The sequence below is a fragment of the Pan troglodytes genome, chromosome 9 (genome assembly GCF_028858775.2).
Source record: "Pan troglodytes isolate AG18354 chromosome 9, NHGRI_mPanTro3-v2.0_pri, whole genome shotgun sequence".
NCBI classification, from domain to species: domain Eukaryota; kingdom Metazoa; phylum Chordata; class Mammalia; order Primates; family Hominidae; genus Pan; species Pan troglodytes.
The window spans coordinates 36643747-36659295 of record NC_072407.2 but is presented as its reverse complement, the minus strand read 5'-3'; the positions used below and the strand labels follow the sequence as shown (position 1 = coordinate 36659295).

At 37.5% G+C, this 15549-nt stretch overlaps 1 protein-coding gene across 1 annotated transcript in view; it reads left to right on the top strand.

Annotated features, from left to right (window-relative positions):
* The window catches only part of CCDC73 (coiled-coil domain containing 73), a 191523-nt gene that overhangs the window by 132877 nt on the left and 43097 nt on the right, over positions 1–15549 (top strand). The window contains exons 10-12 of the mRNA XM_009460189.5: positions 6207–6335; positions 7142–7201; positions 7953–8057. Coding sequence (XP_009458464.3) covers positions 6207–6335; positions 7142–7201; positions 7953–8057 — 294 coding nt within the window. The remainder of the gene's footprint in view (positions 1–6206; positions 6336–7141; positions 7202–7952; positions 8058–15549) is intronic.

Sequence of the window (15549 nt, the reverse complement as noted above, 5' to 3'; positions counted from 1 at the left end):
ATTCTGCTTCTTTTGGGCTTTTTCATTCAGCCTTCCCCTTTCTCCAACCAGAGGATCCTTTTCTATCATCTTTACCATGACATGCCCAAATGTATTACCTCTATACCTTCACCCACTCCATTAGACTGTTCCCGCTTATGTGGAATTCCTTGCATGATGTTTCTTTTTCTTCTGTTTATATTAAGTCATTACTTCACCTTTTCTTTAAAACTTAAACCTTTCAACTGTAGCCATCCCAAGGAGGTACATGACCCAAAGCATACTGGTGTTGCTTTTCTTCTTTACCCCCTTTGTATTCTCTCTCTCTCTTTTTTTGAGTCGGGGTCTCACTCTGTTGCCCAGGCCAGAGTGCAGTGGTGCGATATCACAACTCACTGCAGTGCTGGTGAACACCTGGGCTCAAGCAGTCCTCCTACCTCAGCCTCCTGAGTAGCTGTGACCAGAGGCATGCCACTATGCCTAATTTTTGTTTTTTTTTTAGAGATGGGGTCTCACTATGTTGCCTAGGCTGGTCTTAAATTCCTAGGCTCAAGTAGTCCTCCTGCCTCAGCCTCCCAAAGTGCTGGGATTACAGGTATGAGCCATCACACCCAACCGGTATTCTCATTTGTAATATAAATACAATAATATCTGCCTTTCCTGTTTTATATATGTATAATAAATATAAAATTATAAAATGTATGAAAAAGCACTTTGAAAAGATGTAGAAGCTCAATATTGAAGCAAATAAAGGTAGAGCCTTTGTGGTTGAAGGAAGGGTTGGAAGAATCCTGGAGCTATACCTGTTGGCTTCTCTTCTCTGTTAGCAGTCCTGGAGGGGTACCATGGAACTGCTAAAACTTCTCAGGGCGTGATTTGAAAGTGGTTAACTGGATCCAACCTGTTTTTTTTTTTTTTTTTGGTAGAGCGAACTGACCCAAAGAGACTGGGTGAATTAATGTCAAGCAGCTTATAAAAAAGATTTTCCACCTTGCCTCACTTTGTTTTGCATAATGGTTGTAATCAGTAGTATTCTAAGCAATCTGTAATTTTTATAACATTAGCTGAAACTGTTCTTGTAACTGACATTGTGATAATTCCCCAACATTCATTCCACCTCATTCCATCTCCAAGCCAATTAATATTACTCCATTCCTCATGGCAGTGTTCGGTTCAGGAATGAGCATGTGATCCAATTCTGGCAAGCAAGAGGTAGTTCAAGGAAACATTTTCTTTCTCTTTAATGAGTCCCAGAATGATACAATTGCCATGTAATACCTGAATTGGCCTCTTGTTAATACTCTAAGGAAGAGGCCCAAGAATGGAAAGTGGAGACATGAAAATAACTAGTCTATATTGAACTATATCGAGTATCCAGGTCAACCAGCCTGCCTAACTTTGTGGTCCCTGTTATAGGATAGTAAATTTCCTGATTATTTTGTGGTTTAGTTATGGTTTTCTGATATTTATAGCTAAAGCATCCTAAGTGTTACTGACACTTTGTGTTTTTCATTACCAAATATTTTGTTTTGTACAAATTTATGGATGTTTAAAACATAAAATGATTGGTTTATGACATTTATGTCATAGTTAACTTTTCCAAGGTCGTCTACTCTAAAATAAATTCCTCTGACTCCCTGATTATCTTTTTCCTCCATTCTTCCAAAACTCTGTAAGGATAGAGTTTTGGGGTAGAGTTTTGCTTTTTTCAAAGTCTTTGTTTCAGTGAGCTCAGACTTTAGTCAACCATTCACTTCATGTGCATGACGGCATACATAGTTTTTCAGACTCACATTTCTCTTAATCTCTGGTTCTATATGTTCAACTGCCTGTAGATCATCTCCTTTTGTGACTTATTGTAACTTCAGGGTTAACAAGTTACACATTGGGTTCTTCACTCTCCCATCCACTCTACCTCTGAAAAACAAAATTCATGCAACTCTCCTTTCAAAGGAAGCTATCTTGCTGCCTGTGAAGGTGAATCATGACTGATACATAGAAACTTTATTTGAGGGAATTCCTCATGTTCAGCCTTTTGTAATTTGAAAAAAATGTAAATGAAGGACTTTTTTGAGAATAGTTAACCTATGGTTCAGGCTTAATAATTTGTATTTTTTTAGCTTTTGAAAGAATCTGTCTCAGGACATTTTCTGTCTCTTATTTTGTGTAATTTAAATATACTTTTTGTCTCTTCCATCAGTGAAGCACACTTTCTATTTCCTTTCCATTTTTATGTTTCTTCCTTTCGCATTTCATGGTCCCCTTTTCCTTTCTTCCAGTTTCACTTAGTCACTCTAGAATCATCTTTGACTCATTTTTGACTCATCTTTTTCCTTTATTCTCTTTGTTCAGTCTATTATATTTTTCTTTAGAATGTCTCATATTTTTTACTTTCCATTTTTCAATACTATAGACACTCATGATCTCATGCCTGGATTAATATAATAGCCTCTTAGCCAGTGTTCTTTTCTCAAGTTTTTATTCATTCTTTTTGCCAGACTAAGTTTACTAAGATACTGATTTAACTTCTATGTGCCTGACACACAGGAGGTACTTGGTATATGTAGAAGAAATGATAAATAATTCTCCTTTGCCTACCAAATCAAGTCCCAGGCTTCTTTAATTGGCTTTCCAGAGCTTTCATGATCTGGTCCATTCTACATGTTCAATATTGTTTGTTATTGCTTCTTAACAAGCATCTCCCATTCTATTTTAGCCAAAATTCTTTGTTGCCATTAGCATAATTCTTAGTTCTTTCTGCCTTTTGGTTTTGTTTTCCTCTACATCCCTTCCCATACTTGAAATGCTTTCTCTCAATGTACTTGTACTAAACAGGGTTGGACCAGGAAATAGGTGGCACGTTGGAATGGTAATTGAGAAAAGATTAATGAACTACGTAAATGAAACCTATTTACGTAGTTGTAGACAGAGGTAAGGGAAAACAACAAGGGATGGTGAAGCACCCCACAGATAAAAGTAGTGGGAGAATGATTAACACACCTGTACCTGAAGAGATAAGGGAATGAAGCAGATGCTGGAATCTGGAAAGAGCTGTAGCTATAGCTGCAGAAGAAAGCCTAAGGCAGAAGCTGTGGGCTTTTTTTTCTTTTTCTTTTTTTTTTTTTTTAAAGAGACGAGGGTAGGGGTGGGTTTTTATTTTTAAGAGATGGGGACGGTGGGGGGTCACTGTGGCACAATTATCGCTCACTGCAGCTTTGAACTCCTAGGCTCAAGTGATCCTCCAGCTTCAGCTTCCTGAGTAGCTAGGACCAGAGGCATACACCATCATGCCTGGCTTATCTTTTTATTTATTTAGGGACAGGGTCTTGCTTTGTTGCCCAGAATAGTTTTGAACTCTTGGCTTCAAGCAATCCTCCTGCCTTAGCCTCCCAAATCACTAGGATTAGCTGTGATCTTTGATAAAGATATAGAGCTATTACCAATTTGTGGTTAGTAGGGAGGGAGCTGGTAAAATACCTCATTCTCTTTCTCTTTATAGCCTACTGATCTACTAGTACCTCCCACAGATTTAACCCAATCAGGAGCCAGAAGGCAGAGAGTTTGCTATACCCACAGATATCAACCACATAGGGCACAGAGCAGTGTGGAGAAAGGGTGGGAAGTGAATCAGGAGTGATAAATGGAGGATATCCACTATACTACTCATTCTTCAAGGCCCAGCTCAAGGTCTACCCCCTTCATTCAAACTTTCGTTCATTCCTTCGATATATACTAATTGTTCTCTTTATGCCAGACATCAATTTGTCTGCCTGCTTTTCTAAGAATAGAGCCCTATCTCTTGACTCACGTGGTTACTTTAGCAGTCATTTTATGCAGTGTACATATCCAAAGGTGATATTTGAACTAAGACCAATGAGTCCTTTCTCCTGGATTTTGAATTTGGAGTTAGGATATACTTGGGTGAGTTCTTCCCTGGGTGGCTAAAGCTGTAACATGTAGAACTTTGAAGGTATTAGTAGCCCTGTTTTCTGCTGCTCCTCTTTCAGCTTCCTTTTGGGTTTCCTCCTATCTCATTTGACTTTATTTCTCAGCCTTATATACTGGCTTCTTCTCTAATCTATGAATTTTTCTTAGGATTGAGTCATTTTCCATTTTCTATCCTCTAATAACTCTCTAAGTGATAGTACCTGTTTTTACAGCTTAAATACGATTTTAAAACTACAAAAAAGTTTTTATTTTATGAAAAATAGAAAATACTAATCACATAATGAAGAAAATAAAAATTTCCTATAATCTTGCCACTCTAATAAATCAACTTACTTCTACAAAAGAGTCAAAAGTTTGTTGTTTATCCAGTTCATAAGACCTTTAAAAAAATGAAGTAGTCAGGATTCTTAATTGCACACTGATTTAGTCAGCAAAGGAATTTATTGGAAGGGCATTGGTTATCTCGGACTTGAAAAATGATTACAAACAAGGGAGGCTATGCAGTATCCAAGACCATAGCATAAAACCAGCTTCCACTTTTGAATACTGTATATCACAGCTTATACCATCATTGCTGACCATAGTGGATGCTGCTGCTGCTGCTGCTGCTGCTGCTGCTGCTGTGGTATCACTCACCCATAGAAGCTTGAAGTTACTACACTTCCCTGACTATCTACCAACAGATGGATTTGCAGTAGTCCTTGTTTTTTTGTGATAACTAATCCAATATCCAAGACAGGTGCATGAGATTAGCAGAGCCTAGCCTCATGCTTATAAAGCTGATACCTGGCATCTTTGCCTCTCTGGTAGGCAGCCGGCTTTTATAATGTAGAAAAACTGGCCGGGCGCGGTGGCTCACGCCTGTAATCCCAGCACTTTGGGAGGCCGAGGCGGGCGGATCAGAAGGTCAGGAGATCGAGACCATCCTGGCTAACATGGTGAAACCCCGTCTCTACTAAAAATACAAAAAAATTAGCCGGGCGTGGTGGTGGGCGCCTGTAGTCCCAGCTGCTCGGGAGGCTGAGGCAGAAGAATGGCACAAACACAGGAGGCAGAGCTTGCAGTGAGCCGAGATCGTGCCACTGCACTCCAGTTTGGGCGACAGTGCAAGACGCCGTCTCAAAAAAAAAAAAAAAAAAGAAAAGAAAAACTGCCCACTGCCTACCTGAGAAGCAAAGACGCCAGGTACTAACTTTATAAGGGAGTTCAGATACTGTGTAGCCGAGACCGAAAATCAGATTCTTGAGTATTTAATATAGTCAATATACACAGAAGAACAGCACAATCAATTGCACACTAATTCAAAAGTTGGTATTTCAAGATTTTAATGTGTTTGATTGGTATCTGCTAAACTCAATGAACATGTGACTTCATAAATGAAGACTGCTTTTACATCCTTCAGTTCCACCCTCCACAACACTGCCAGAGTTATTTTTCTAAAATGCAAATTTTGTTATGTCATTCTTCTACTCAGAATCCTTCAGTGGTTAATTCCCCATTTTGTTTTATAGTATAACATTCAAACTCTGTAGCGTAACGTACAAGTCCTTCTCAATACTTGAATCCTGCCAAATTTCTAGACACAACTACCAATATTCTACTCTGTCCCCTGAAATAACACATTAGCTCCAGTCATATCTTATTAGTTCTGTTTCCCTGAAAAATATCATGCTCTTTCATGTTTCTGTGGCTTTGTGCATGTAGAACCTTTTGCCTGGAATGCCTACCCCTTTGTTGTCTTCTTTGCAAATTGATCTTTAAAGATTCAGTTCAAATAGCACCTTCGCATGTAATACCATGTTGATACAGTTTATGTTTTTTATTCATTTTTCTAATATAGCACTCATTACATTGTATTGTAATTATTTCTTACATAATTTTTCCTATTAGAGGCTAATAAATTTGGGAATTGAGATTTCCTTGTTATCTTTTTATCTCAGAAGATGTTTGTTTAATAAATAATGGAAACACTGTACTTCTGGTTAGTTAGTTGATTTTGTTAGTACACTCCTTTTAAGATTAAAAGTCATGCAGTCAATCTCTTTATGATTGATTAACTTTGCCTGATCCACAACCGCAGATTATGTTCCTACCTTGGCTAATCTTGCAAGGGAACTAGGGAAAATACACTTTAATGGACCAGTAGTATTATCTTGATATATGAAATATAACAAATTATAATTATAGGCTTAAGGATGAACTTTGAAACTGTCAGGAAAGTACCTTGTTTTAGTGAAATATGTGTACTGAATTTTCTGTTTGATATGTTTCTTATTAAGGAACTAAAAAAAGCAGCCTCAGACTTGATAAAGTCCAAAGTCACATGTCAATATAAGATAGGAGAAGAAAACATCAATCTAACAATTAAAGAACAAAAATTTCAAGAACTTCAAGAAAGACTCAACATGGTATTTTATTAAATGTATTTGTTTATAACATTAATATTTTCAATAAAACTTATGAGAATTTCAGAATTGTAACACAAAAATACTCCGTCTTTGCAAAGTCAATATGCATAGTTAAAGGTATTATTAATCTGTTTTTTTATTAATTTTTGCCATAGACTTTAGGACAATAAGATTTGGCTAGAACTATTTTATTTCTACTTGAATATGGTTTTGAGTAATCTTGTGGTACAGTGGTATCTCCAGGACAGCTTTGGAGATGAGTTTATAGTTTTTAACATTTACAAGTTTGCACCAAGCTTTGTTGGTATATAATATCTTCTTCAGTTCACTGAAGTCACTGTTTAAACCACAAACAAATGTGGGTACTTTGGGCCGGGTGCAGTGGCTTACGCCTGTAATCCCAGCACTTTAGGAGGCTGAGGTGGGTGGATCACTTGAGGTTAGGAGTTCAAGACCAGCTTGGCCAACATGATGAAACCTCGTCTCCACTAAAAATACAAAAATTAGCTGTGCGTAATGGTGGGCATCTGTAATCCCAGCTACTTGGGAGGATGAGGCATGGAATCTGCTTGAACCCAAGAGGTGGAGGTTGCAGTGAGCCAAGATCGCACCACTGCACTCCAGACTGGGTGATAGAGCGAGACACAGTCTCAAAACAAACATACAAATAAACAAACAAAAAAACAAATGTGGGTACTCTGGGGGTAGGAATAGGTCATAACACTCCAGAATTTGTTTAGTACTGAATTGAATGTAGAATTTGCTGAATTTTATATCATAACTTTAAAACTATTCAAATTTTAAAGGAATTGGAATTAAATGAGAAGATTAATGAAGAGATTACCCATATTCAAGAAGAAAAACAGGTAAGCAATCATAAGCTATTTGGAAGCCAGTAAATATTCTAAAAATCAGATAAAATGTAAAAAATAAGTGGAATCATGCATAGCACATAGTAGGCACTCAGTTAATGTGTATTAAATGTACATGTGTATACTTTTTAAAATCAGTCTCATATACTTTCATTAAAAAATACCTTAGTTTTTTCCTTGATAGATTAGACCAGTGATACCCTAACAAATAATTATTGAAGTTTATTTATGTGTAGTGCATACTTTTTCAGGACATTATACTCTCATTTGAGTCTATTTGATGCTTATAATTATTCATTTTTTAAAATATGTGTGAAAGAATATTCCTCCTGTTTCTGTTTTCTCTTCTGCTTTTCTTCCATTTGACTCTGAATGTATGCCATGACACCCTAGCCCATTATGACATTTTATAATATTATACCTCATATGACATTTTAGTAGTGATATATTTACTGTTGGGAGGTGGCAAGCCAAAAAATCTTTATTTTAGTTTTGAATTCTTCACGTGTCTTAGAATCCACAGTTTATTCCAAAAAACTTTGTTAATTATTTGAGGGACTCTTGGAAATAATGTAATAGAAATTTTAGATACCATTAGATGTGCCATTAGTTTAATATAAAGTATTGAAATTAAACTATAAATACAGTGAGTTAGGAAACTAGAAATGTATGTGAAGAATGATTTTAGAAACATACCTATCTTAAAACTTTTAAATTGATATATCATATTTGTGTATTTTCAAAGGATATCATCATTTCTTTCCAACATATGCAGCAGTTACTTCGGCAACAAATTCAAGCTAATACTGAAATGGAGGCAGAATTGAAGGTGCTAAAAGAAAATAATCAGGTTCGTTCTATCTGTCTGTCTGTCTGTCTATCTATCTATCTATCTGTGTTTTAGTATATTTTCACTAATTAACTTCCTGTTTAGTTTATTTTTCTGTCCAGTTTTATTGAGATTATTTTGAATTCTAGGGGTAAGATATTGACTTCCTTCATCAACTTGTTTTCAGTGTCTAAAGTAATGAACATATATTATTCACATTTATGTCACTAGTGAAATGTTAAATTTTATCAAGTATCTGACTTAATTTTGCAAAATGAAAAATCCACTCTGTTACAACAGAATGAATAGGATTTTTTTTTTGTCTTAGAATTGTGGTCACAATCCAACACTGAAAATAAAAGGTGAAAGTGTCAACTGCAGTTTAAGAGAGCATTCAGCCAGCTCTCAGAAGTTTGGGGTAGATCTCTCTTCACAGGAATATGATAAAATTGGCGCTGTTACCGCAACAAACACCTCATCATCCTCTTTCCAGTATATATAAGGAAATGACTGGGAAGGAGAAGACATTGTTGGCTATTGATAATTTGGGAGTGCAGGGTTCAAAAAGAGGCTTTTTCTCTTACATCCCTAGCAGAGGCAGGTGCATTTCCCCTTATAAAGCTGAGTGAAGAAATGTACAGGAAAATCTCTTGTAGGGATTGAGATACAAGAAGGGGAGACTGCCTTTTGTTCCCTGGCTAGATGCTTGAAATGCTGTAGAAAGGTGAAGGTCCACTCTAGTGTTACCAGTAAAGTAAAATGTGATGAGTTCATGTGGAAGTGGTTGGCACGTATTTCTTTTGTTTTGTTTTGTTTTTCTTTCTTTTTTTTTTTTGTTTGAGATGGAGTCTTGTTCTGTCACCCAGGCTGGAGTGCAGTGGCATGATCTTGGCTCACTGCAACCTCCACCTCCTGGGTTCAAGCGATTCTCCTGCCTCAGCCTCCCGAGTAGCTGGAATTACAGGTGCCCACTACCACAGCCAGCTAGGCATATGTTTCTTGAAGTTTGGAAGTTTACCAAGAACATATCAACTGATGCCCAGTTTTGGTCTACAAATTTCAAAAAGGAAAGTTTTTAGAGTAATCTGTGCTAATGGAGCTTGAAGTGTATTATTCTTAAAAAAACCTTAGTGGTTCTTTGGCTTCACATGAAGGAACCATGGAGATTAGTGGAGGAGCAGGAACTGCCCTGTAAGCCACTGGGCCAAGTGATGGGATGTCCAATTCAGAAAAGGGGTTGGGGATATGTTCCACTGGGGTGGCCAGTAGAAGATACTTCTATCCTTCTAAAGGGGTTCAGGGTAAAGCTGAACATTTCCCAAGAAAACTACAATTACCTCCCACATAAAAACTACCATCAGTCAAGGCCAGGGCCAGTTTCATGAGTATGTGACCAGTGCACTGGCATCATAGGGACCCACACTCAGAATGGCCTTCTGCTTCAGGTTTAATGTTTCATGGTCACTGTCTTGAAGATTTTATTTTGAATTTACATTCTGTAAATGAAGTCTAATGGTAATGGAGCATGTGCTAGGGGCTTGAATCCTCAGCTCAGGTATTTCCACTACCTCCCAGGACTGGTTCTTGGCTGCTGGCTCTTCCGCCCTCTGGGGACCTACGTCCTGCTTTGCCTCCTACTCCTCGTTCCCGTCCTGCCACTGGTGCAGTTTGACTGGGTCACATTTGGGGGAAAGGTCTGTGTTCTACTGTTGACCTTTACTCTTTTGTTGGGGTGTAGGTGCAGGCAGGGAGGGCCTAGGTTGTGTGCATGTACCCCACAGTATTTTGGGGTGAGACATAACAACAGTTGTCTTTGTTGCAGGTTGGCAGTGCCTTCAAGTGTTAGGCAGGTGACTTGGTGGGGGTCTGCAGGGAGGATGAATCCCCAGTCCAGGTACTGAGTGCATACCTCCTGGCAGTTGCAGTCCCTTGAGAGTCACCCATTTGCCATGGGTTGGGGTGAAGGCCCCATGGGAAGGGAAGATTCTCTTCCCCACCCATGTCCAGGACATAGTAGATGGGTCTAGCAGCTGGCAGGACAGGGAACCTGGTAGCTGGTGGCTCTCACTCATGCTGAGTTGTGTGATGAGGCCCTTAGGCACCTTATGAGGGTCTGTGTTTGCCTGGTGAGTATCCCCAAGCCTAGGGAATCATGATATTAAATAGAAAATAAAAAGCACCATGACAAATTGAAAGAGAGGGAGGGTCTGCAAAGAAAAGAAAAAGTTGTATATTTTAGTACCTTTAGTAGCACTTTTTTCCCTGTGTTTTTCATTTTGTACCAGGCCCAACAAATTATGCAGAGTCTATCATTGAATGGAACCAAATTGAACCTGAGCAATGCAACATTTATTAATATCTCCTCACCATTGATGTTCTATGGCTTATCATGTAACGAAAGTTTTGCCTTCCTTATTTCTCTTACGTGTCCCAAATACTATAGAAGAGGGAGGGAGAGGTGGTATCCTAATGTCAGACCTCTCCCTTCTTTTAATCCCTTCACCTATTCTGATATAAGACTAGCAAAAAAAGTTTCTCTGAAAGTCCAGCTGTTAGAAAGTACTCACCTCCCATCTCCCCTGCCCACTCTATAGTTAGATAATTGGAACTATTTCTCTAATATGTTGAACCTTCTCCCAAGCAACATATGATATAATTTAACTAGGTTCTTTATGAATAGCTGTTACCAAGAGCATCTTCTAATCCAAATAAATGAGCTGAAACATAGATTTTTAGGCCAAACACAATATTAAAGATCATCTAATCCAACCATTTCATTTAATGAAAAGAGAGACCCAGGAAATGTACACAGTGTGGTTCAAAGCCTCAAAATTAGTGACAAAATTAGGATTAAATCTGTCGTGATTCTAATCCAGCACTATTTCTATAACATACTGTTAAGATATTTTTCCTAGATCTATGACAGCTTATCTAGCAATTTTGTTAGATCAGTTATACTAAGATCATAACTCTTAACTTGCCTCTTCATGAGCTCTAAGTCCAGTACTTACATACTGCTGAATTCTACAGAGCCTATATACAGTTACGTGTTTCTCTGAGTTAATGGTGACTATAAATATAATTCCAGGATATTTTGACTGTGACTACCAATCATTAGATAATCAAATGCCTCTCTCTTTTTCTCTCAAATGCCTTTCTTTTTAACTGCCACAAGTATTACCTGAACCTTGATAGTATATAGAGAAGCTAGATTTTATAAACTAAAATTTTAAAGTATTGTCAAAAACAGAATTGTCAGCTTTTTATTTTGGTAAGTAAAGATATTTAAAATGCAAACAATACAATCTATCATTACTATCATTTTATGAAAGAGAACATTTTAACATCAAACATATATTAAGGACATAATCTCAGGATAAAGGATAGTCCTTTATAAGAAAAGACATTTGATGACCTTATATTGACATTTTTTGCCATGGACTAGTGAATGTTTTGTCATGGATCAGTACATGTCTGCAGACTGGTATCTGAGAACCACTGAAATATAGCATAACAAAATATTAATGTTGAACTGTTGCTGAGGATTATGTTGCATAGATATCTCAGGTGTTTTCTTGAGGAGCATTCTCATTCTACCTGTACTAAAAGGGATCATTACTCTTGATAATGGCCAACTGTTTTTCAGTGCTCTGCAATCATGCTTTCATCTGTCTTACTTTTCTAGTAGTAAAATTTAGAGCATAGAAAGCTAAATTCTCATGATAGGAAATATTTTCTATTGTGATTTAATTATAGTTTAGTCCAGTTATAAGCATAGTTATGTTCCTGTAGTCATACTATTAACAAGAATAATATACTTAGTTTTTTTCATAGTATTTTTTCATAGTATTAACTAGGGTCATTTAGTTAGTTTTTGGAAGATTAAAGCATTAGCAAATGGCTTCATTGTGAACTTTCACAATATCAATTTTTTTCAGAGATGGTTTTCAAAAGAGAGAGGCATTTGGATTATCTAAGTTATTGGTAGTCATAGTCAAAAGATCCTGGAATTATATTTACAGTCACCACTAACTCAGAAAACACATAACTACATATTTATGACTACCATAGGCGCTGTAGAATTCAATGGTACATAAGTACTGGACTTAGAGCTCATGAAGGGGCAAGTTAAGAGTTATGGTCTTAGTGTAGCTGATCTAACAAAATTGCTAGATCAGCTCTCTCTGTTATCCAGATGCAACAATACCCCAAATAATTTCCTAATAGAATATACTATACTTAATCTTAGCCAAAAGGCCAGGAAACAATCCCTGTTAGAATATAAACTCCATGGCCTGGCACAGTGGCTCACGCCTGTGGTCCCAGCGCTTTGGGAGGCCGAGGTGGGTGGATCACCTGAGGTCAGGAATTCGAGAACAGCCTGACCAACATGGTGAAACCCCACCTCTACTAAAAATACAAAATTAGATAGGTGTCATGGCACATGCCTGTAATCCCAGCTACTCGGGAGCCTGAGGCAGAGGAATTGCTTGAACCTGGGAGGCAGAGGTTGCAGTGAGCTGAGATTGCACCACTGCACTCCAGCCTGGGCAACAAGAGTGAAACTCCCTCTCAAAAAAAAAAAGAGTATAAACTCTTTAAGGACAGCAACATTTCCACTGATGTAGCATAAAAACCTAAAACAGTGTCTGGCACATCATAGCAGCTCATTAAATTTTCTTAATGACTGAAAGATGAACATGAATAAACTCATAGTCTTTCTAAGTTTAGATATTGCCTGGTCAGGACTTCTAGTTAAGCATGTTTAACCCCACATTACATATTTTTGAAACTGCAATAAAATGACACTAATATATCCACAAGGACAAGGAAATGGGGAGGAAACAGTAATAGTACTAAAAAGTGGGAACCAGATGGACAATGGTAATTTACTTAGCACAAGAGAAGAAGTAGAAACGAAATCAAAGATGCAGAAATGGTCAGGATTTGCAAGTATCATGTGCCTCTAGAAGTACAGTATGCAGCTGAAGCCAGAAACTAAATCTATATAAGAAGCCATTGCAATCCCATATTTTCTTTCCCACCCTGCCCAAGTAGACAGTGCTCCTCTCCTACTTTGCAGAAGATTGGAGGTTTCTGTTGGAGAATCTGAGGAACAGCTGAGGTTTGGGGGGAAGGGGATCTAGTGGTTTGCTGGAGCCAGCCTTTGCCAGTGGGGGCTGGTTGTTAGATATTAAGGAATTTTGTGAACTGGTTGTTAAACCAATGGTAGTTTGAAATTAACTATGATGTGAATATTTAACATGAATGAAAATGGCAAATGCCTCAAATCAGGCTTTTTTTTTTTTTTTGGAGAGCTAGTTTATCAGTTTACTACTACGAGTATGATATTGACAAGAGATTGGAAGTCTGAATTCTAAATGGTGAGACCTTCCAGCCCAGTATCCTCATTTAGAGGGCAGCTAGCCTAACTCTCCGGCAGAAAAATGGAAGATTCCTTTCAGGGGAAGCTAACCTGCCCGAGAGAAAAGACTATAGCTGCTACAGTTAAGCTTTCCCAGTGAAATAGCTCAGCCAGATCAATCCACAGTGAAACCTACCATTTGACAAAACTTTCAGCCAGGATTTTAATACCTCATTTTTAAATATGAATAGGTAGTTAAGGATTACTGGACATTTGAAGAAAGCCTCTGATATGGTTTAGATATTTATCCACCCAAATCTCATGTTGAGATGTAATCCCCAATGTTGGAGGTGGGACCTGGTGGGAGGTGTGTGCGTCACGGGGGCAGATTCCTCATGGCTTGGTGCTGTCCTCAAGATAGTGAATGATCTCGTTTTCACGAGATCTGGTTGTTTAAAAGTGTGTGGCACCTGCCTGCCTTGCTCTTGCTCCTGCTTTCACCATGTGATGTGCAAGCTCCCACTTCACCTTCCACCACGAGTAAAAGCTTCCTTAGGCCTCGCCAGAAGCAGATGCCAGTGCTATGCTTCCTGTACAGCCTGCAGAACCATGGGCCAATTAAACTTCTTTTCTTATAAATTACCCAGTCTCAGGTATTTCTTTAACAATACAAGAACAACCTAATACAGCCTCCAATATGAAAAACAGACAAAACAAATAGGATAATGAAAAAACCTTGTAGAAACTAAGAAAGTATGTTTAGTTAAAGGGAATATGTTAATCTACAAAACAAGAATTTTGAGTTTATAAAGAAACTCAGAGAATAAACGAGAGCCCTTTAGATAAATATATTAGCAGACATAAAAAGTGCAAAGGAAAGGTTGGAAGATAATACTGTCTTCTAAAAAGTAGAACCAAAAGACAAAAAGATGGAAAACAGGAAAGGAAATTGGGGGGTCAGTTCAAGATGTCTGGTGAGTGTCAGAGAGAGAAGAGAGAAAATAGAGGGAGAGGAAATGACCAAAGAATTAATACAAAAAAGTCATCCAGGCCTGACAGATGTAAGTTTATCTTGTCCAATACCAATGCATATCATTATGAAATTTTGTACAACACATAAAGAAAAGATTCTAAAATTGTACAAGAAAGTAGGTAATATACAGGGATTAAGAATGAGAGTGGTAACACAAGGTTTCAGACTTCTCAGTGGCAACACTGGAACGTAGAAGATAATAGAACCATGCCTTCAGATGTTGGGAAAAAATTGATTTCTGAAGCAGAGTTGTATTGTATTTAGCCAAACAAATTGCCGAGTATTGGTAGAATCAAGACATCTTCAGACATATAGGGTCTCAAAAAATTTACCACCCTATGCCTCCTTTATCAAGAAGTAGTAGAGTGTTTGTGCTACCAAGACAAGGGAGTAAACCAAGACAGGAAACTATGGGATCTGGGAAACAGGAGACTCATGACAGAACTGAAAAAGGGTATCCTCAGAGATAACCTAATTTGTATAGCTGACAGAGAGAAGTAGGTCAAAATTATAATGGAAGGATGGATGTCTCCAAAAAACTGAAATCGAGAGAATACCTGAAGTAGGTAGTTTCCTTTAGATAGAGTTATTGGGTGCAGACAAGAAATGATTGATATTGCTAGTGCACTGTTTTAAGAGCATGATGTTCTTGGCCATTTATTATTACTAGGATAGAGACTGTGGTTTATTCTCCCATATCTTCTCTAAAGTTTTATTTGTTTATCTTCTAAAATACAGTATGTTATCAATAAAAAAAATTTGTTAGAATGTTAAAGTACTAAGCATCTATTATACACACTATAAATATTTAGAAACTACTCTGTTTTATAGTTATGCACCACATAACAATGTTTTGTCAGTGACAGACCACGTGTAAGATGGTGGTCCCATAAGATTATAATGGAGGTAAAAATTCCTATCATCTGCTAGTATCATAGCCATCATATTGTCATAGCACAACACATTACTCACACGTTTGTTGGTAATGCTAGTATAAACAAACCTGCTGCACTGTCATATAAAAGTGTAGTACATACAATTATATATAGTACATAATACTTGATAATAATGACTGTTACCAGTTTATGTATTTATTATGCTATACTACTTATCAT